At 35.1% G+C, this 22,714-nt stretch overlaps 1 protein-coding gene across 3 annotated transcripts in view; it reads right to left on the bottom strand.

Annotated features, from left to right (window-relative positions):
- LOC113225990 (LIM/homeobox protein Lhx1) overlaps window positions 1–21,031 on the bottom strand; it is a 114,469-nt gene extending 93,438 nt beyond the window's left edge. For 2 of the 3 annotated variants that reach the window (XM_026458486.1, XM_026458485.1), the window contains exons 1-3: window positions 20,824–20,945; window positions 8,585–8,774; window positions 2,060–2,271 (exon numbers count right to left, since the gene is read on the bottom strand). In XM_026458486.1, the coding sequence (XP_026314271.1) occupies window positions 2,060–2,271; window positions 8,585–8,774; window positions 20,824–20,851 (430 nt within the window). In that variant the 5' untranslated portion in view covers window positions 20,852–20,945. Of the gene's footprint in view, window positions 1–2,059; window positions 2,272–8,584; window positions 8,775–20,823 lie in introns of all 3 variants that reach the window. The other variant, XM_026458487.1, reaches the window with a different exon arrangement.
- Window positions 21,032–22,714: the final 1,683 nt, after the last annotated feature.

Raw genomic sequence — 22,714 nt, 5'->3', positions numbered from 1 at the left:
CCAAGTATATTTAGTTTATTTCACATTTTTTTATCGATAAGGGTTACGTGTGACCACAATCACAAAATCTTAATATTACCGTTTTAAATCGAAAATTATTTTGATTATCTACGCGATCGGGGACTAAGAACGTGCCAATTCGATACCCTTCAGAGGTGAAAGGGTAGAGATCACAACGTGTTCCCCACGGCTCTAACAACTGATTTGTGATAGCAAACTGGAAGCCACCTACATAATAATATGTACTGAATAGAAACTTAAGACCCTACCAACAAGTAGCAGTTATTCGGAGCCATAATAGATACAGTAGCACAAATGGAATACATTAAGATCGGGTACATGCTAATCAACCTTCTAAAACCAGAAATACAGGAATCCAGTACGCGCTGATGTGCGACCCCGTTCTATTCGTATCAAAACAAGCCTCAAATTGAACAGAGAAAACAGCAGCTGCTTCGGACCTTCTTCAAAATTTCAAACGAGGGTAGCCCTGATATCAAGCCCCCAATCAAAATATTTGTACTATCGTTATGTATTTAAATTCCTTTCAAATCACGACTCTTGCTACAATCCGTCAGTTTTTTCCCGCTCACGTCAAGGTGTTGCCTTCGACAAAGCTGTAAATAAAAAAATAAAAAAGATGTCTATGGCACTACCGCGTGGAGACGTGGCTAATGTGTAATGCGGTTGGCTTTTTGTCCGACGCCTTGGCTTTTTGTTTAGGTTTTTTTTCTCAGATTCGGTTACGGTTCGTATTGATCGAAAAATCTGATTTCAAAATGGGTGCTCCGAAAGTTTTATTGTGGCCACGATACGTTCTTAAACAATAAAAAACCGCTTTTAAACTGAGAATGCAATTCTCACATGTCACGTTCAGAAATTGAAGGGGACGTGGTCGTGTTTTAGAAACGTAATTATTCGGTTTCGATTGGGTCGGAGCGATTTCAAGTGAGGGACAATAAAAGACCTCATTTATTTTTTCATATGGCAACACTCGATTGCGAACGTGCTTTAGGCGTATGTCGTTTCATTGAAATTACGCAAAATTGTATGGTTTGAGTGTAAGTTGTTTTGTTTTCTTTTGTAATTCAGAAGTAATCTATATGTTGACAGATTCTATTTCGGCGACATTGACCTGTCTCGTTTCATAACAATGCAATTTAATTGTTTCCTTTCACTCGATCTTTTGTCATATGAGCAACATCTGGCGACTGATTGAAAATGCAACCAACTTATCAACATTTTGCTTATATTTTAATGATTTTCCAATAGTTTTACCATTAACCGATCTGAAGGTAGTAGTAGTTTGTTCTTTGGAACAGGTTAAGATGTCTAATTAGGCATACTGCCAAATCATAGATTTTCTTTTCTTTTTCAATCATTTAATTTTCGGACATTTGGTTCTGCTATTTTACGCGGCAAATCGTTATCTTAATTATTTATTTATTGAGCATTGGCTATAGATTCATCAGCTTAAACATATCAAATAATAAAGGAACTCGAAACGTAATAATACAACACAATAATAGACTATAAATTTAATTTATGTAAAAACTGTAACTTCAAAAATCCGCCATTTTTCTCTCGTTATCTTAAGAGATTTGTATATTATTTGCAACTGCTATGATTGTTCCTCTTTCCTAAATTCCCTTCCAGTCTTGAAAATTCCATTTCCTACCCGTTGCCCTGTTTACTATCACATTCATATATCGACTATAATGTTTTATCTTCCTTCATTCTTGATAATGATATGAAAATATGTATATAACTTATTATATTTATAATAATTAGCAACTTTTGTAATTCTTTTATTCCAAATACCTTATTTCCTTAAAATCCTGTTTCCTTACTTTTGAACAACCTTAAATTGGCAAAAAGTTAAAGATCTATTGCCATAATAAAAAAATGTATACTATTGCATACAAAATCAATTCAAGAGAAAAGACGCCACTTTAGAAAACTCAAGGATAATTCAAACGCAAACTGTAACAAGAAAAATTGAAAGTACCTGCATTTAACCTCTAAAAATTGAATGGTTTTAAAAGTAATAATAACTCACAATGTGTAGTAGGTGCTTTTCCAGCCAAATAATCCTCTTTACAAATGAACTTGTTGTCATCCAGTACATACAATTCCTCGCCAGTGGACAGTTGCTTCCGACATACGAGACAGGTGAAGCAATTCAGGTGGAACACCTTCTCTCTTGCTTTTCTTACTAAATCCGATGGTGATATGCCGTGACCACAACCGCTACATTTTGTACCGTAACGTCTGGAACAAAAGGTTTTAATTAGCATGATAAAAATTCAATACTTTATAGGATATCCATGCACATAATATCGTATACGTCAAAAGTGTTTTTATCACCTGAAAGAATAATAAAAATAATACGAACTATATGAAACAAATTATGTTTCTGTGAAATTTTATAACTCTCCTATTTGAGCGTAAAAAGGTATTCGAATTTTAATTCGAAGGATCTATAACTCTTTCACAAGGAGCTCTACTATATACAATAAAGCTATTATATCCACATTTAGCTGTCAAATTCTAGTGATAAACTGGCATTTTAAAATTTTATCACAAGAGCTAACATGGCGAGCAAAGTGATGTCACATATTTGTATTACCGCTAGCGCCGCGACCAATGGCTGCAAAAGGATATCGCAATGTCAAACATGGCCGACCTTGCGGCCAGCTGCAATTAACAGCTGATTTTAAAATATTTTGAGAGTTCTGCACAGTAATTTTATCAAAGAAGAAATTGAGCGCGACAAACAAGATAAAAAGATATAACAATAACAACGAAATACATAAAAACTAAACTACAAAAACCTGGCATTTTTTGTTTCATCGTTTTCGCGGCGATGTTGAAACGTCAAGGATAGCGATATACACAATTTCATATCGTTATCCTTGTTCTTCAAAATGTATAACAATAGTTCATTACTAAATAAAGAAAAGAAGGAATGACTCTAGTACGATATCTTACCGATGCAGTATTTGCAATAAAAAAAATAATTTAAAAAATGGCAACATCGCTTTATCAACTTTAATAAATCACGGAGAGGTTTACCACATATATACTGCCAAGCTACGACCACTGATATTAATAAAAATAATTTCATTTCAATATAATCCAATGTCAGGCAAGAAAAATGGGTCGCATTAGCAATCAGAATGGGCGTTTACAATTTTGTTCCCCTGATCAATATTTAGTAACAAAACCGATGACGTGTATGCAAAGAATAAAAATTTACCATAAATAAATAATTCGAAAGTTCAAAATCTTCGTGTCCATTACGAGCAGGTGTTTGCTATTACTCTACGATATACTGATGTTGCTTGTAATAAATTCCGTTTTGTTTGCAGTCTGTCGGCTGCCTATGTCAACGTTATATAATTAACTGTGAGGTCTTTAGGGTCGTCATGTATTAGATATATGAATTTGGCTGTTATACAATGGCAAGACGTGTGCGGACGTGGCCTCCAACCGCTGATAAAGTTCTTGAAATTGTTTAATAATCACGTTTGATGGTGCTAATGTAAATCGTGTATACAATTTTGACGAGACGAACAAGTCATGCGCCTGGTGGTAAGCGACACGCCTCTCCATAGCAGTTCCAGTGTTACTCAGAGCATTAAATCACAAAGAACTGAGGGGCACTGCCACTGTGCCCGTGATTCTGAGACATAAGTCGACAAGTCCCATAGTGCCTGCAATTTCACCAGCACCCTTATCCGTCAAAACCGGAACCCAGTAATGGTCACATTACTGCTTGATGGCAGAAAAAAGGTGACAGTACTTCCCTGGGCCAACTCTTTTACAAGGAGCTATACTGCGATTAAAATCCGATATCCGACCAAGATGATCAGGCCGATATAGAAATGGAACGTAGGACATTGGACATCAGAAGTAATATGCTTAAAAAATATATTTACTAGACAAAATAATTACAGTATAAGGTAAAGCTCTGTCAAATTTATCCTTCAAACTTCACGTTTTCTTAAAACAATGTCGCAAACGATCAAATAAACCATCAAACAAGTTTGACAAACTTGCATGTAGTTCAAACTCTGTTATCTCTTTATACAATCGTACGTACCGTACTATAGTTAACAGTCATATCTCTTGTAATTTGTGCACTGAATAAGAATAATAGATAAAGAGTTTCTGGCATTATCATGTATTAAGGAAAAAAAAGAAATATACGTTGGTAATTAAAGAATGATTGAAATTATGAGAAAAACATATCCACGAAAATTTGTTAAAACAAATATTGCGCACAGACCAGACTATACAATAATCATAATAATAACACACACAGTCATAGCCCCACACTAGGGAAACCCTGTGTCGCGAGCGCCATGGACACGCACATAGACAATAACAAATTACACCCAAACTCATGAGAGAAATAAACGTAGGCCATACATGGGCCATACAAATATTTCTCCCGACCCGGGAATCGAACCCGGGACCTCTGCGTGGCAGTCCAGCGTGATAGCCGTTCGGCCACAGAGACAGTTATATGGAATGTAGCAGTTATATGGAATGCATAGGCGAAAACTGAAGTTTGGTATAACAAAGATTTCCATCAAACACGTACATTATTTGGCAAACGTATCAAACACGACTGCAGACCACCAAAAGGTTGACAAACATGTAAAATTTTACAAATTATTTGATCGCTTAAAGGTGCATGACTGAGTGAAGAAAATTTCAAAGGAGTTCTCACACGTGACACTACGGCAAAAAAGCCGTTTACACCCAATACAACGACCCACAACAAACACATAGAGAAAATTGTACTTGCTCGATCCGTAACGCAGTTGGTAAGAACGATAGCCACGTTGAGGCAACAAACACTAGTTCGACTCCAATCGGATGAAAGAATTTTTCTTTTTCTTATTATTATTTATTGCACAGGAAAGACCCCAAATTATATTTAATAAAAGGAAAACACAAACAAAAGGTTATCCTTATTTGTATAAGAAATTTCTTCCTGCAGACCTAAATACAGAGCAAAATAACTACAATAACGGGCTCAAGTGCACAAAAAACAAAATAATATAATACAATATTAATAACATTAAACTGTTATAAACTAGATAAATACACATTTCATTATATGTATATATATACCTATAATGTATATATAATGTATATACCTATAAAATGGATGGAACAGTGGATAAATAATGCTCCTTAACTGTCAATTCAAAAGTACCTAACGATGTACTTTCGTGAACAGTAAGTAAGAGGAAGTGCGTTCCAAAGTCTGACCGCATGAACAGTGAAGAAGTGAGAATAAAAACCGGAATTGAAAAAAGGAATAGATAACTGGGACCTAACGAGAGAGCGACAGGGTTTACCCTGAGACCTGAGAAAGCTGAAATGCTCTTTCAGATACTCGGGAGATAATACTATTGTATCCGGTTTTGGGACTGTACTTGTAAGTACATATTACTTGCATGTTACACACGTACACATTCCATGTTATATTTTAGAGAAGTTATGAACTGTGTAATACTCAAAATATGCAAAAGAAAATAAAACTAATATAATTAATAATTGTGACTGTGATATGTACTGTACAATCGCGGTTTTGTTTGATTTAAAACATTTCACCTTCCCAAAGCTTGCCAATCGTTCTACACAACAGTTTATAGTTCTATGGGACAATAAAACAATGGGTTTAGGTTGTTCTTGTGGCTGCCTTACTTGTCCAGTGTCAACCGACGTGAAGGCGCGGCTTGGTGATTTCAATGCCATTATCCGCAAAACAAGTCTCACTCTTCTACAGACTGCTGGGCAACACCCACACTATTTCAGTCCATGGGTAGATATTTCATAGTATTTACATAAACATAGGAAGCCTTTCACTCGGGTCTTAATCATTCATTCATTCATTCAAATAGTCTCATACAGTCTATTGTCAGAATGTGAGTGGAAGATAGCAACTCTGTTACTTTCCTAAATGTGTGCATGGCACTTTTTTCTATTTTTGTTTGCATTCGCATATACTCGTATGCATACACCGACTAAAAGGTCAGGGAATTGGACGAGCAGCGACTAAACATTCAAAGAATTGGACGAGCAGCGACTTTACATTAAGGGAATTGGACGTGCTGCGACTAGACATCCCGGGAATTGGACATGCAGCGACTATACGTTAAGGGAATTGGATGTGCAGCTATTAGACGTTCAGGAAATTGGACGCGCAACGACTATACATTCAGGGAATTGGCCGTACACCGACTAGATATTCAGAGAATAAATTTGCAAGACTAGACATTCGTGGAATTTGACGTCATGAACTGTTACACATCAGAACACAATTTCATCAATATCATTTTATTATGAAAGTCACAGATAAAAACACAATATAAAAATTGATTAACAGTAGCTATGAGCTCAACTTAACGACTCGTTGCTCTTTCGGTCATTAAGTAAATTTAGGAAATGTTCGTAATTTTTTAAAATGTAGTCATAAATATGTTCGGAAGTTTTTATTGAGCGCCGCTTTGTTATGTTAATCAAAAACCATTTCGATAATCTATCCAACGTAGTACCTATATAGTACGCAGTTAACCTATATCACTAAAGTACACTGCGAACGCAACTTCGCCGACATTTTTTTATCATTTTATCATCACATTGAATTATTACCTCTATCATTTGCATAAACGATGGAGGCTGTATGAATAAAACATAAACTCGGTTTGGCCGTCGATGCTGGCAACACGCCACATCATATTTTGAACTTTGCCGCCAATTTAAAAAAAACTTAAATATTGAGCGAAATGAACGTTTATTTACGATGGTTTCCGAACCAAAAATATCGACTCTTCGTTTTTGATGGTTATTCTCAAAGTTGTAAATCGTTTATTAAAAAAATTAAACGATGTAAAGAGACTGTTTAGCAAATAAATTGTTTAAAAGTACATAATGTAATCATTATATTCTTCTTTTTAACATTTAACTATTACGGTAAAACAATTAAGTGGTTAAAATTTCCGTTGATCGCAAAAAATGCAGACAATTTAATTTGCATCAAGCCAAAAAGAAGCAAATTGTTGAAATAATTTGAACTTGGAACGTCAATTCGAACTAATACAATAATGGCGGGGTGTCAACCGGCGGAAATGATGTCACTTAGGGTTAGGAAGCTAAAATGTCACCGAATAAACTCATTAACTTACAAAAAAATGTAATGTTTACAAACATTTAGTTTCTTGTAAGGTTCTGTAGGTTAGTAACAATCAAAATTCATAGTGAGTTTTCTGAAGAGCCTTCATAGTCAATTTTAACAACAAAAAAGCGAGCTTCGTAAATAGTCACCTGCAACGCTTTACACTGTGATTTAAACGCCATTTACGCTAAAAATGGTCCCAGACGCCCTGCTCGTTGTTGCCCACATTGGGATGCACCTATTATTCTGTACTTAAAGTACAATTCATAAAATAAGAAACCTACATATTGTTCCTTGTAGAAGGAATCCAAAAAGTGCCGAAATAAAATCATTAAATCAGCGGAAGTCCAAAGTGAAGTATTTTCCGCTGTTATACCTGCACCATTTTTTTCGCCGGCGCCACGTCATTTGGCTTCGTAGTGTTATTGCACCAAATGCGGTTAGAAAATTGCTATAATCAAAGTATCAAAAGCTCTTGGCTAGGCTGTCGACTACTGATCGACAGGTGGCATTTTTCTACATTTCATTGACTACTCTACCGCATTTTATTCGACCACGTGTAAATCAAAACGAACGACAATCCGTAAGTAGCAATACAACTGCTTGTGAAAGAGTCCGTCCGTTCCCTGGACGGCCTCTTTCACAAAGTACCACCACCTTACCTATTTCTACCGGCAAGCAGTAGGGTAAGAGTGCTAGTGAAATTGCAGGTACTAGACAATTTCTGTATCCAATTATCTATTAACAGACGATGTGATGTAAAACAAGGATTACGTAATAAACGAGGATTGTTTGCAAAACATTGCATATGAACCCTAGAGTAGCACACGCAGTAATCAACGCAGCACACATGTGCAATTTTTAAAGCATGAGTAATGAACTCATTCCTTATGAAATCATTCGCACAAACTTAAATTTAAATTTAAATTTTAAAAACTCTCGATACAAGGCAATGTACTCGAAAAAGTCAATAAAGTATCTGTAAGCTAACAACTCGTCCAAACAAACAAAAAACAAAAGGCCCAAACACGATATTTCCACTGTAAGTAGTTGGGGAGCTGAGTACTCTGTAGACTTTCCTTGTTGCTGTTGTAATGTCATCGGATTTTCATAGTATATATACTACATTTCTAATTGATCAGATAGGTGGAAGTAAAATAAATATTCATTTTGTGATTGAGATGCCTTTACTAACAGAGAAAATAGCTGATGATCTTTAAACAGCTTGTTTTGCGTCGGGAGTTTAAAATACCACGTGTTAGCAAGCCCCGCGAGATATTCGACACGGAGCGTAATACGCGCGCTTGTTTCATAAGCTGAATATAGCTTAACTGAACTGCAAAAGAGAGTGATTTATCAAGCTGACCTAACCCAATTAATGTGACTGACCTGAAGAAATCATTCCTACAAAACAGCTTATTGTCCCTAGAGTAGCACTTGTCGGCGAGTGGCGCGCGGCAGTCGGCGCAGCGTACGCACGCCGCGTGCCACGCGCGCTCCAACACGTGCAGCAAGAATTTGTCGAGGATCGGCTTCTCGCAGCCGGCGCACGCCATCGCGCCGCCAGCTTCGCCGCGTCCTGGAAAAAGAAGAAGAGAATAATGACACGCTCAACATAGACCCGCACTAGAGAAACCCTGTGTCGCGGGTGTCATGGACATACACATAGATAACCACAAATTACACACAAACTCACAAGAGAAATAAATGTTGGATACACAACCTCTGCGTGGAAGTCCGTCAAGGTAACCGTTCGGCCACGTAGGCAGTTAAGAATTAATATCATTTTGTTCTGAACTGTGATACAATTCATGAACACTAGCTCTAAATACTGTTACTGCTGGCCACACACAAACGATGCAAACACGATATTTTATAAATATTTCGTTCTCAAGATGATTTGAATTTGAATTAACGTTCTTATTTTGGAACTCTGTCTTTAAATACCGTTAAGGCACTTCATCATACTTTTTAACACGCGTTATAATAGAATAAATGCATAAGAACATTTGGTAAGGCATAGTCAAAGTTAAAAATGGGTGATCAATATCAGTTTTTCACATTGTAACAACAAAACCGTAAAATCAAATCTATAAAAAGAAATACCGGTATAATTCGTATATATTTAAGGCACATAGCTAAGTCACAAAACATAAAGATTTTCATAATCATTACCAAGTTGAGCAAATATCAACAAATTTGATGCTAAAAATTATAGCTAGCGCCGTCACTTGCCTTGGCCTTTTTTTGTGAAAAACTTTTGTTTAAATAAAAATATGATCAAGCCTTTATATGACATTCGCTATTCACTACCGGTACCTGTACACAAACAGGATCCTTAAGGTGGTAACGTGTCGATGTTGCTCATAGTATATACCACAGATAATGAGAGTATTGAAAAAAAAAAATTAAGTGACGGGACGAACAAGTCGTGTATCTGATGATAAGCTACATGCCTATCCATAACAGTTGCAGTGCCATTCAGAGCTTTAAATCGCAAAGATCTGAGGGGCACTGCCACTGCGCCCGTCACTCTGAGACATAAATTGACAAGTCCCATGTGCCTGTAATTTCACCAGCCCTTACCCTTCAAAACCGGAACACAGTATGCTCACAATACTGCTTGGCGGCAGAAATAGGTAAGGTGGCAGTACTACCCTGGATGAACTCTTTCACAAGGAGCTATACTGCTACTATATTATACTGTCTCCTCTACGAACAGGCTATTGGACCATAGTCACCACATAATCGAATTTAGCACGCTAGTCTCTTTGCGATATTTTACTAACCTGATTTCGTCTAAAAATCTATTAACTACGTACAACTGAGTAACTAACATCCACACATACAAACATTCACACTATCCTATTTATATTACACAAGTGAGATGAAATAGCAAAAAGTAATTGTTAGACGTACATAAGGTAATTAGGAAACACGGCTGAGCAAATAAGTTTACATTTCTGAGTCTATTGATTACGCACACTTAATAATACAAACAAAAAATGATAAACAAAAACCGTAATTCTGTTAAAGTTTATTTTTTAATATTTCAAGAACATAATTAGTGAAAAAACAGGACTACGAACACTAAATGTTTTCAATTTTTGTTCACTGAGGTCAAATTTCAACAATAAGTTTCAATGCTTAGATTAATGTATCCCAAGGTGAAACAGTACAAATATACACAAAACGTTTCAACTCTAGGAAAGTGTACCACTGTTTTGTTACCAGTAGGCATTAGAGTATCGATAATGTAATCTTGATTTAAATTTAAAAAATAAAAGTCCCATTCTGCTCTAAAATCATCATTAATTGTCATAATTATATTTTAAGGTTAAGAATACCATCGTGATGATACTTCCATGTCGAAAAATGTTTATAACTATTACGAGACCCAGGTATGCGCAACTTAATTATCTATGCAAACTCTCTTTTATAATCCAAGGCCGCTACATATTTTTTTATTTTGATTTATAATATTTTTTTTTTTCAATTTGTTACACATTCCAAATAAATAAAATAATACTCGTTTTTGGTGTCCTTTAGTAACATATTTATCATTCCATGATATCGGTTTTTCCTTGTTTTGTATGTATTATGACAAACATTGTAAGAAACTCTGAAAGTTCTCTTGATTGGTCTTGCCCACTCATTTAACCCATATTCATAGATTATGGGACTTTGCACCTATACCAAGCAGACATCTACCATACAGTGAACTTATCGATTTTGTCATAAGTACTTATAAGAGCAATTCCTAAACAACTCTAGTTTGCGCATTGTACAAGAACAGTTGATTTCGCCATAAAATCAGTAGCCGCACTAAGCCATAATAGGATTTGGTTTTACGACCGATAAACTTACGAGTCCGCGCTGAATAAACTTTTATTGGCATATGTACCAGAAATATTCATAAATGCACCTTTACATTACGGTGGAACATATTTGATATTTATGTACCTATGAATGTTCAAAACCAAAAATCCCTGATCATTGTAGGGATACATATTTATACTGATAAGTATTTTTGAGCCGTAAACAAATATGAACTCTAATATGTCAAATTTAAAATCTAATTTGTCCAGTTTTAGGACTCACTAAACGTTACATACAATAATGAAATTCATAGTAAACGTAGAAAACATTATTTGTATTCGTTGAATTCGGGTATGCCCTTTTGTTGCTTACTGCGCTTTAGCAGATATGTATTTATTCACGTGATTTTTTTAGAGTTATTGAATACACTTCTAGTGATCCAAGGTTGGAAACAGAGGAAACATTTTTACTGTAGCTGCTTCCGTATGTTCACGGTTACTACGTCTATTGACTCTGTATATTCCCAGTGCATGTTGTTGGGAACACCTTCCTAAGCCTAGACTACAGCTTCATTGTGATTACCAACCAAGTACAAATATTGTAACAAAGGTTCCTTTTAGGAGGGGCCTAAGATTTAAATTTAGATTTAACAATAAATTGTGTTCTAACATAAACAAAACTCAAGTAGGAGAAGTGACTACATTGACACAAAGGGGGGTCCAAGACACCCCCTTGAAAGCACAGCACGTCATAACACATTAAACTAAAAAAAAAATACGATTCAAAAACCGAATGCACTTTTTCATCGTCGTCTTTCTGGCTTTCTTGACGTTTATTAACCGAATTTATGAAGGTCGACTGTTTAATGTTCCATATTCAAAATGTCCGATTGGTCGCGCGCCATTCCGTATCGGTGCGTTCTGAGAGTCACTGCGGTTATGGATATGCATCAATGCGTGTGATTTCTTGGTTGAAATTTACCGCTGTCACGCTGTTTAGTCTGTGGACATTTTGATAATAAGCTGACAGTGGTATCTCTGTTAAATTCAAAACTGATGATTCTGAGAATCGTAAATTTATATTTATGCACTTAAATAAGGCAATATGACTTTGGACATTAGCCTGTCCATTTATGACGAATAAAAATTCTTTCATCAGTGTTGATCTGAGTTAGAAACATTTAGAAGTCCATCTATCTGTTACCATCGATAAATAATAAAGCTTCTAAACAATTTTTTATGATACCAAGTGACAGGACTGCCCTTTTGTTATGAGACACGCTTGTTCATAGCTGTTGCAGTGCCACTCAGGGCCTTAAATCACAAAGATTTGAGGCATACTGCCACTGCGCCCGTCACCCTGAGATATACCAAGTCTCATGTGCCTGTAATTTCACTAGCACCCTTTAAAATTGGAACGCAGTAATATGGTCACGATTCAATTGTTACATGTTCTGCCGCCAAGCAAGTAATTGCTATAAATAGATAACAATTGAATTTTGATTTAGAAAGGTAGTTTTCTTCTTTCCTTGTACTTGAGAAATGCTTTAATTGTACTATATATACTTAAATCAATAGAGAACAATTCTCAAAGTTAAACAACCAAATTAAAGTTCAAACAACTAAATTCGAAAATCCGTTTTGGTGCAGTGAAAATAATTCGATTGGATGTAAATTGTTGCATTGTGTGCAAACAACATTCAAGTTACACCCAAGTTCATTGTTATATTACTTATTATGTACTTGTTTTAATAAAATAGTCGTATCATTCATTTATTGCTGTCGTTTGTGAACGCCGACGGCGGGTGGCGGTGTAAAATTTTCTGAACTTTTTTTCTAAGGTTTATTTAACTCATATTGTGCTATAGAGAGAAAAATATACATATTTTACGTAATACCGTTTGTATATAATATAGTGCTAAATATAGTCCGTTTAAAAATAAACAATTTAACACAAATTATTATGTCGTTTGGAGGCCATTTTGGATTTCACAATTTATTAAAGAATGAAATCAATTTTTTATTTTTCGTACCCTGTATGGTTGCTGTGGCCCTACAGCCAGCTTGTCTACCATGCATAATTATACAGCAGCTAACTACATCACCCATGAAAATAAAATTGTGCTATCCCTGACCAAGGTAAATATAATATTGAAAAATTGGCAAAAATGTAAAAAAACAATGAGACACGCAACAGAAACGATAACTCGTTGACATCTATTCTATGTAGGAAATTGGAAAAATATAAAGAAATATCACTAAATTATAATATATTGCTTTTCGGGGAAAAACTTATTTGTGCTCTAAAAAATAACACAATTAATACGCAATACAATAAAAAAAAAGAATTTAAGAAACTAGGTCAAATATTTGGTACTATGGACACGGACTTTGCTAACATTCAGCCAAAATCCGTAATTGTGTAAACAAATAAAATAAATCGACAACAACACACACATACATCACATTAAAAAGAATAAAAACCAAAACTATGTAGAACATTACAAAAAAAAATTAAGAAATCTACGTCCCGGATTTGCTTCTCAAATAGCCATTGTGAACATTTTCGTTTGAATGACGGAGAGAACGTTTGAGACAAAGTTGTAGCAAACTGCAACAGTCGCTACAAATCTTTTTATATTCTCTCTATTCAAATTCAAAATTTATCTGTACTATTTTGGCGCCTTTTTATGACGTCTTTAGTGAATCTATATTCGTTTCCTGGTCACATTTTGCAACTTGTTTAATAAGCTATTACTTCAGAATCCACAATTATGTACAGTATTTCATTCTTTTATATCATTCATTGATTCATTCGTAATCATTTATAATAGAAAGTTCACTACACAGAATGCTGGTACCAAAATAGCAAGGACAATAGCTGTGTTTCAGCAACCAATAGTATTTCCACATTTTGACATCTTCACGCCACTTAGTGATAACAATGCAATACTTAATGGTTCTGAAACATTAGCACTTCTCCGCTGCCATATTATGGTCGATAAAATCTAAGATATGTAGCAGTAGTAGCAGTAGGGCTCCTTGTGAAAGTGTTTATCCAGGAATGTACTGCCACCTTACCTATTACTGCCGCGAAGCGGTAATGTGAGCATTGCTACGTTCCGGTTTTGAAGGGTAAGGGCGCTGGTGAAAAGGGCGCAGGCACATGGGACTTGTCAACTTATGTCTCAGGATGACTGGCGCCGAGATGTGCCCCTCAGATCTTTGCGATTTAAAGCTCTAAGTGGCACTGTAACTGCTATGGACAGCCGTGTCACTTACTTACTACATTTGTCCTTCCTGTTACTTCGTACATAAAAAAATAAATCTGGCAGTATGGTTTAAACGCCATGGCCTGTCCCGAAAGACGAAAAATTTCACTACAACTGCTCTATGGTAGATCGTTTAATAGCATTATATAACATTGTATTTTTGTATCGCTGCAAAACCACAATAACATTATGTTGTCATTAAATATTTCTCCCATAATTATATTTTAAAATTGCTTTAACACTAGAAAATACATTTTGAAACGTATTATGTTTGTTTTCCAATTACGTACAAACCACTGAACTAATTTTTATTTACCACTAAAGATCCGAGTGAACTAACACACGTACAGAATGCGAAACGCCCAAGGCTTGTAAACAAGTAACTAATACTATCTTTCACTTTTTGTTCTTTATAGGGACGTGCATGAGTTATTATTATAAAAGACGTTTTGTAAATACATTTTTTTTAATGCTCAAAACTCACGGCTTATTGATTGTATTCTCAACTGTATATAAATTTCTTCATTATATTGTATTTATAACCTAACCTAACCTAAAATTGCTTGTGCACTTTTATAATCGCAATAAACTAAAAATTACTGATGTGCTACAGACGCGTTGAAGGCGCCGTCAAATTAGCCGCTATTAGCCGCGCTGCAGCCCCGCGGCGGCCGCGCGACGCCCGCGCGATTGTCACTTTTCATACAATTTCTAGAAGCGCTGCAACTGCAGCGCAGGCTAACAGTGGCTAATTTGAACGCGCCCTTAGATATAAAAAAGTATAACCTAAGTAACTTTTAAAATTGGCACATAAGGTGCTAAACGTGAGAAAATAAAGATTCTTCAGCATTCATAATATACATCCACTATGTTATATCACCTGTAAGCCTAGCACGACAGGGCGCGACTTACGCGAGAGCGACATTAAGCGCACGATACTGCTATTCTCGTACAGAGACCTTGAAAATACAAACTTATGTACTCATGTAAATCCGGAGTAAAGATTCTATAACTTTTATAGGTGATAAATAACTAATGAAGGACTGTAAAAACAAAATTTAGATACTAAATAAAGTCATTTCTTTCTTTTTCTCTTTGTTATCTAAGAGAGCCACCATAAGGTCAGAAAAAGCTTTACGTTCATATAATAAAATTACTATGTCACAACTAAACACGGTAATACCAAAAGTAGCTTTTTGAGAAAAAGCTGCGAAAAAGGATTTCGGATTTTTCGGTAAATTGTAATTTTTGAACGAAATAAAGATTGTAATTTTACGTTGTAAAATAACCTGTTTCTATTAGAAAGAAATTTTTTTACGTGTAGTTCGGTTTATTTTTAGGATTTTCAGTGATAAAAGCACTTTCGATGTAGGTATATGCATGTCTTTTTTTATTCATGTGTGTTGTTACTTCAGTATATCAAGAATACGAATTGATAATATTTGAAGACTGGTACAGGGGCAATCTAGCTCTATGGTCTGTTATTTTTTAATTTGTATTATATGAAGTCACGCGACGAACAATTGCGCCTGGTGGTAAACGACACGCCTGTTCATGCCAGTTGCAGTGACATTTAGTGTTTTAAATCACATAGATCTGAGGGACACTGCCCGTTACTCTGAGACATAAGTTCACAAGTCCAATGTGCCTGAAATTTCAAGAGCACCTTTAGCCTTCAAATACGGAACGCAGCTTGGCAGCAGAAATAGGTAATGTGGCAGTACTTTCTTGGACAAATATTTCCCTTAATAACAGCCGAAATATACTTATAGTAATGTAATTACAAATTAGTGTACTGAGCACACGGCGTATTTTTTACGCGCTGACACGCGTTTCAAGAAGAGGCTCAATAAAACGTATGCAAAACTTTACTGGTCGTGTGTATAAGCTCTCACAGTGTTTTGGTTGGACACGACGTAAGAGCGGAACAAATAACAAATAAATAAACATTAAACAACATCTAATATGTTAACTAAAGCACTTGTGTTCTGGAAATCGCCCGAGACAATATAGAAAAATTAGTTTTTCTACATAGGAAATGAAACTATTTTTCCGGAGATTTTTCCAAACCATCGCGCCTGTCTTCCACTTGGTAATGACATTAGTAATAGACAATGTGCCGAAGATGTATATTACCCAGCCGCAGTCAACAGATGGACTGACATTGTTCACACTTTTTATCACCTTGTCAACTATTGACTTATTTACAATTTTCGTTTTTTTTCACATCAATTACTGCTTTCTGCCAAACAAAACAGAAACATTGAATTAAATTAATGTAATCATTCACGCTTACATTATCATACACAAGATTAGTGAGATACCATCATCAAGTCATTTATACGTCCCACTGTTGGGCAAGGGTCTCCTCATAGGCGAGGTCAAATTCAAAGTCAAATAAATATTTATTCCATAGGTAAAATTTGTACACTTGAAAAGGTCATTTTTAAACTACTGCTCGTTCACTACGCTGACCTCCCTGCAAAGAACGAGCAAGAACCTCTAGGGATTGCTCTTTTCAAATAAACTTAAATGCTATGGAATACACTTTGAATCATAATTGTGTGGAATCTAGACTCGTGTTGTCTTTCCGTAGATCCTTACCTAACACATACTCTTCATTAATATGACTTTTCAATTAAGTAAGTAAGTTTTAAACTTAGGAAATGAGGATAATATATTCTCCTTCCCCATAAAATAATCGTTTACCTTAGTTAAACGAAGTCGTGGTACCATTAGTTTGGACTTAGATCTAAGGTTAATATCATGGATATCGTCTTTCTTAATGAAATTATATATATTCTATTTTTAGGGTTTTGGCCATAGTCCGCCACGTTGGCCCAATGCGGGTTGGGGATTCCCACGTTTTCCGAGGGCTGTGAACTTCTTCTTCTTCTCCTTCTTCGATAAGCAGGTTCCATCACGATGTTTTCCTAACACCGAAAAGTAAATGTCAAATAAAATTTCGCACATAAATTCTGAGAAGCTCAAAGGTGCGAGGTTGGAGTCAAACCATTAGGCAGCCACGGCTGTGGTTACTCCTGTATTATAATAAATTATTCTGTAGTCAAGAGAGCTGGCATAATAATAAACTACAGATGAAAGATTTTAGTGTACTTTCTATTATTTTTTACTTAGAAAACCTTTTTATCACTTTGGCGACCTCATTGGGCCAGCGGTTAGCACTCCGAGCGATAGATAACGAGGTTCCGTGTTCAATTCTCGGCAGAATTAGTTTACGAAACAAACTTTCCCTGAGCTGTGCGCTATATGAGATCAAGCAATTGGTGTAAGTGTCTGCCACTTATTTACTTCATGCCAAATTTTCTATATAAATTATACACCAAGTTTGCCGTTTATAAGCATGAGCCAAAATAACTTCAAACACAAAAAAACACCTGCTAATCTTCCCAAATTTCATATGACTTAAGACTTATGAAGTAGTTCAGAGTACCTACTCTGAACTACTCTGAAATAATCCTTAAAAACATGGCAGGTATAGACGGATTTACGCATAAAAGATATTTTTGCACGTTTCTTCGAAAACAGATAAGTCTTTTTAAAATGTATTGTTAGAATATTGAACAATACAATTTGACAATGGTCCATAACACTCGGGTTTTTTAAAGCCGTGTATCTACCTGTTATAATTAATTATTTTTTTATTTATCTTTGTAAATCTTATCGTAATATTTATTTTAATAATTAATATAAATGAACATAGTGTTATTAGTAAAATTACAAACGCGCTACGGTATCAAGTTACGTTGATACTTTGAGAGTTACTAAATTGTTTATTATGGTAGTATACTTCAATTTTTTTACCTTTATAGTAACTGTCGTTACTATACTATACGAAAGATTTTAGGAAAGATTCTAGTAATATTGGAACAGTTAGCGAATAGTCCGTGCGGTATCAAGAAATAAATGAAAAACATTTAAAAAGATTAATATCAAACTTTTTAAATAATAAAATATATACCTTTTGGCAATGTTGATTTGCAATCTATTGCCATTTTGCGTATATATATTTGCGGGCAAATTTCAAATTATCCTTGTGGTATTTGATGGTTTCTTATATTTTATCAAAGTCGCGTCCATTCAAAGAATTTTCTAAAGACCGAAACAAGTGACAATATGTCTGGCAAATACGATGGATGAGGTAACATTATCTCCACATAACAGCAATAGTTTTTGACAGCTTTGTAAAGATGTGCGTGGTTTGGTGTTATATTGATAACATACGACACCTTACAGTTCACCAGTTTTGGGCGTTTTTCATTATATACAACTTAAAACTTTCCCGCTTTTTCTTTAAATTCGCGCAAAAATATTTTTAAAATTACCTAGACAACTTATTAAAAGAAAAAAAAAAATATTTTTTTGTTTAAAATTATCCAATGGTAAAAATTGTAAGGACTTTTCAGCCAACCCGTTATTTTCTTTACAATGGTCTACTGTGGCATATGATTTTTATTAACATATCTATCTGCCGTATTGCGACAATACACTTTATCTTCAGTGTTTTGTGCTAACACAAAGACTCGGGTTCTTCGCATTTGCTTACACGATTCTGCTAACACGGTTTCATATTAATTTAGCCTGTATCAGTAATAAAATAAGGATTTGTAATCAGAAAACCTAAAATGTATTGACTTCGTTGGTAGCGTTTCTTTCCATGACAGCCTATGGCAGAATAGCAGCGAGGGCTACGTATTCGCAATCCTCATGTGCTGAAAGATAAATCCTTATGACATGAGACCTTAGTTCATTTATAATTGTAACTGTTTGTGATTGTGAAGTGTCACAATACGGCAGTTATATTTTAGGCCAGGTAAAAATATATTCCTATATAGAAATTTTTAAACGTTTCTATAGCTTAGGATAATATTCCTGAGAAGATTCGATTCAGCATTACAACAATTATCATGGTAATAAAAAACATTGCTATAAAAATTTTGTTATCTACCAATATAATTAAGAAAACCCATGTTATATGGATATTTATCGGATAAAATCGAGTAAAAACGTTGAAACAAAGTAAATTGCATTTATAATTTTATAAACGAAAAATGTGCTAATAATCTACCATTACTTCGCCCGTTGAAGGGTAAAAAAGGCTAAGCGACATCTATGTGGAAAATGAGTTTTACATGTACCCGAAATTAACATATTTTTTAATTTATAATACATAGATACATTTCACACCCTTTTTCCACTGGGGTAGCCAGAGACGACAGCCTTCCATTACAATCCTGACACACCTTTTTTGGCTCATTAACATACATTAATTCTTTCGTATACGTTCGTTGGTTAAAGATACTCTTCATCTGGCCTTTCGTAGCTTTATAACACTTATTTCAAAACCATCAGACTCAATTTTGGCTAACCGGATTCAATGATTTTATTCCTGAATTGCAAAATCAAAACGTTAAATCTGTCAAAACGGCCAATCTGAACAAATAAAAAATTCACTTAGCCTCTTTTTCCTTTCGACAGTCAACACTGTAGTTAGTAATAAAAATACAAATACTAATTATAGTTAAACAAGGGACAGTAAAAAAAATATGGTTACACAAAAAAACCGTGTAATTAATTAAGAAAAGTTTAGTGAGCGTTGAATATTTCATAATAAAAGGTTTTATAGTATGCAGAACGAAACTATACAACTTGATAGTAATTTGAAAATGTTAAAACTACTGCTTTGTGTTACTATAGTCTGAGAGACAGGCACAATGTATACAATTGAATTAATTGCAATAACCTGTAGATCTTATATATGAATCAATTGAACATCTGCAATATTAACAATACTACAATAATTATCAATAACAATCCGTGTAGTTTCGACGTTTCTGACTTTTATGACATCATCCTGAAAACGGTATCTATAGGATTTAAAAACAAAAAATGTTTGTTTTTTCCAAAGGTAGGTTTTTTACTTCTAATGTTCCAAACCTACTTCTTCTACTGTCGATCATGGATCAAAATAACATAAAATTATATGGTAAGAATATTCTTAAGCTCTGAAGTTTTTTATTTTTTTATTCTCGTACTTTTAAGGTCGTAATGCGTTTTCTGTCTGGAGTCACGCTAAATTTAGGCCTGTATCTAAGTTTCGGTCTACACCTATGCTCAATCGCATAAACAATGTTTTATAAATATTGTTTTTTAGAATTTACATTACCTACTTCTAAATTGTTTATTTCGTAGTTTTTATACCGGAAATGTAGAGTCATGGATATCAATGCGTATCAGAGTTAGAAAAACAAAATTGTACTGCCTTTTTTTCAGTTATCTATGTTATTTACACCTCTTTTACAAGTGCGTATTGTTCGTATTATTTATATAAATGTTAAGTAAAAAATATTCATATCTTGATTAACACAGCCATATGGAAAGAGACAGAGGGAATACATATATATTATGAGTGTATTATAATTATATAGGTAAGCATATGTATAAACATTTTATTCAATAACACAAACAGATACAATGTAATAAAGTAGTAAAAAAAACAAAAATGAACATAAACAACCTCCATAAGTCGGCATTGTAAAACACATTCACAGGTCCACCCAAGCAAACAAATAGTTTTTTTACGGGGTCACAGGACACTAACTTTTACCAATGTGGTGCTGGTGGAAGGGGGCATGAGCCCCCCGTCCTGCGGCAAGGAAACCCGCCACTTCGGCACCTCTTACACGGCACTACACTTGACACACCGCGACAACTTCGCGCGGCGTAGACAACGACGCTCTATCGCGCGCGACAACCAAACGCGTACTGACCAAAAAGCTATAGCTCTACAACCACGGCGCTTGAGGAAACGAGACGGGTGGACAGGACACCTGGAAGTGGAAAAGAGAAAGAAATAGTAGCGTTCGGAAACAGGCGTGGTTCAAGTAAGCAGCCACTAGCGTTGAAGGGGTGGCGCCTTCGATGTATTTTTCTCAATTTTTTTTCGTGCGTGTTTCTGTGCGGTAGTGGGATTTCATTTTGTGGGACACGTGCGGCGTTCGCAGTAAATTTAAATTGGCTTGCCGGTAGATCGGGTGGTAGCTGAACATAATTATAGAGCCTGGATTTTCGGTTGCGTCTCTAGCCCGGTTGTCTTATTTTATGGTTTAGGTGCGTGGAAGGATGTTTTGACCGGGGGCGTGTAGTCGAGTTATGTTTATGTAGACAGTTGCCCGCCTTCAAGACGTATGAATTGTGTTCTCAGTTCGGTTTTTCTTTTTGAAGCCTAACCGCCGCCTTGCACTGCTTGCCGGCCTGCCTACCTATTCTTAATAGTAATTATAATCTACAACAAAAATAAAAAGATCATGACTTTCTTGTAAAGATAGTTTTTACAATTCGTTATTAATAGGTAATGTTAATGCATGATAGTTAAGAAAATGCTTATTAATAGTTTAGCATTATTTTTAAATGCATTTTGTTCATTAAAGACTCTGTTTTATATTAAACTTACCGATGTATCTATATATAGATATTAAGACTGCATCATAAAAGTTCATATAATCACCCTTACTATACGCCTCTATAAATAATTTTATTATGACTTTTTTTAAAGAATGACTGAAATACAACTCTGCTGCACATGAACATGACACAAAACAATAACGTAAGTAAGTGCATCAGAGTAAAGCAATATTCAACAAGTGGCCACATTACCTACTAAATAAAGGCAACTTCGAGATAACTTAAATTAGGAAAATTAGGAGATGCAAACAAAGAACGTTTTCCATGGCTGAGCAAAATACGTGCTATGTCATCACTAAAATGTAAATTACAAAATACTTCCTGATTTCATTTTTAATTTTTTTTTTATGAAACCAAGTGACGGGACGAACACGTCTGTCCACAGCAGTTGCAGTGTCAGAGCTTTTATTCACCAAGATCTGAGGGGCACTGCCACTGCGCCCGTCACCCTGTGACATAAATTGATTAGTCTCATGTACCTGTAATTTCACCAGCACCCCTTACCCTTCAAAACCAGAACGCAGTAACGCACATATTACTGCTTGGCCGCAGAAATAGGTAAGGTGGCAGTACTTCCCTGGACGAACTGTTTCACAAGGAGCTCTACTGCTACAAAATTGCAGTGCTCTCTTAATTCTCAGCGCTTTCAAGAGTGTCACATGTATAAAAGCTATATAACATTTTATAAGCTCTTTTGTAAAACCATGAGGCGAACAAATAAAGATATAAAATGAATATGAAAATCTAAATGTAATACGAATTTAATCCATGTAAATTGAAATTATTATTTGTTCAACAGCGCCAATAATATTCAGAACAATTCATGTTTTACTGCTAACATATTCAGTGTTGGTAATAATATAATAGTTCTTTTAGTTTTGTAATTAATAACGATGTAAATGAACTATAAAACATACTTTCCTATGTACTATTGTTGACAGGAA

Source organism: Hyposmocoma kahamanoa, unplaced genomic scaffold (assembly GCF_003589595.1).
Source record: "Hyposmocoma kahamanoa isolate Upper Pololo Valley unplaced genomic scaffold, ASM358959v1 180, whole genome shotgun sequence".
Lineage (NCBI taxonomy): Eukaryota > Metazoa > Arthropoda > Insecta > Lepidoptera > Cosmopterigidae > Hyposmocoma > Hyposmocoma kahamanoa.
This window is presented reverse-complemented; position numbering and strand designations above follow the sequence as displayed.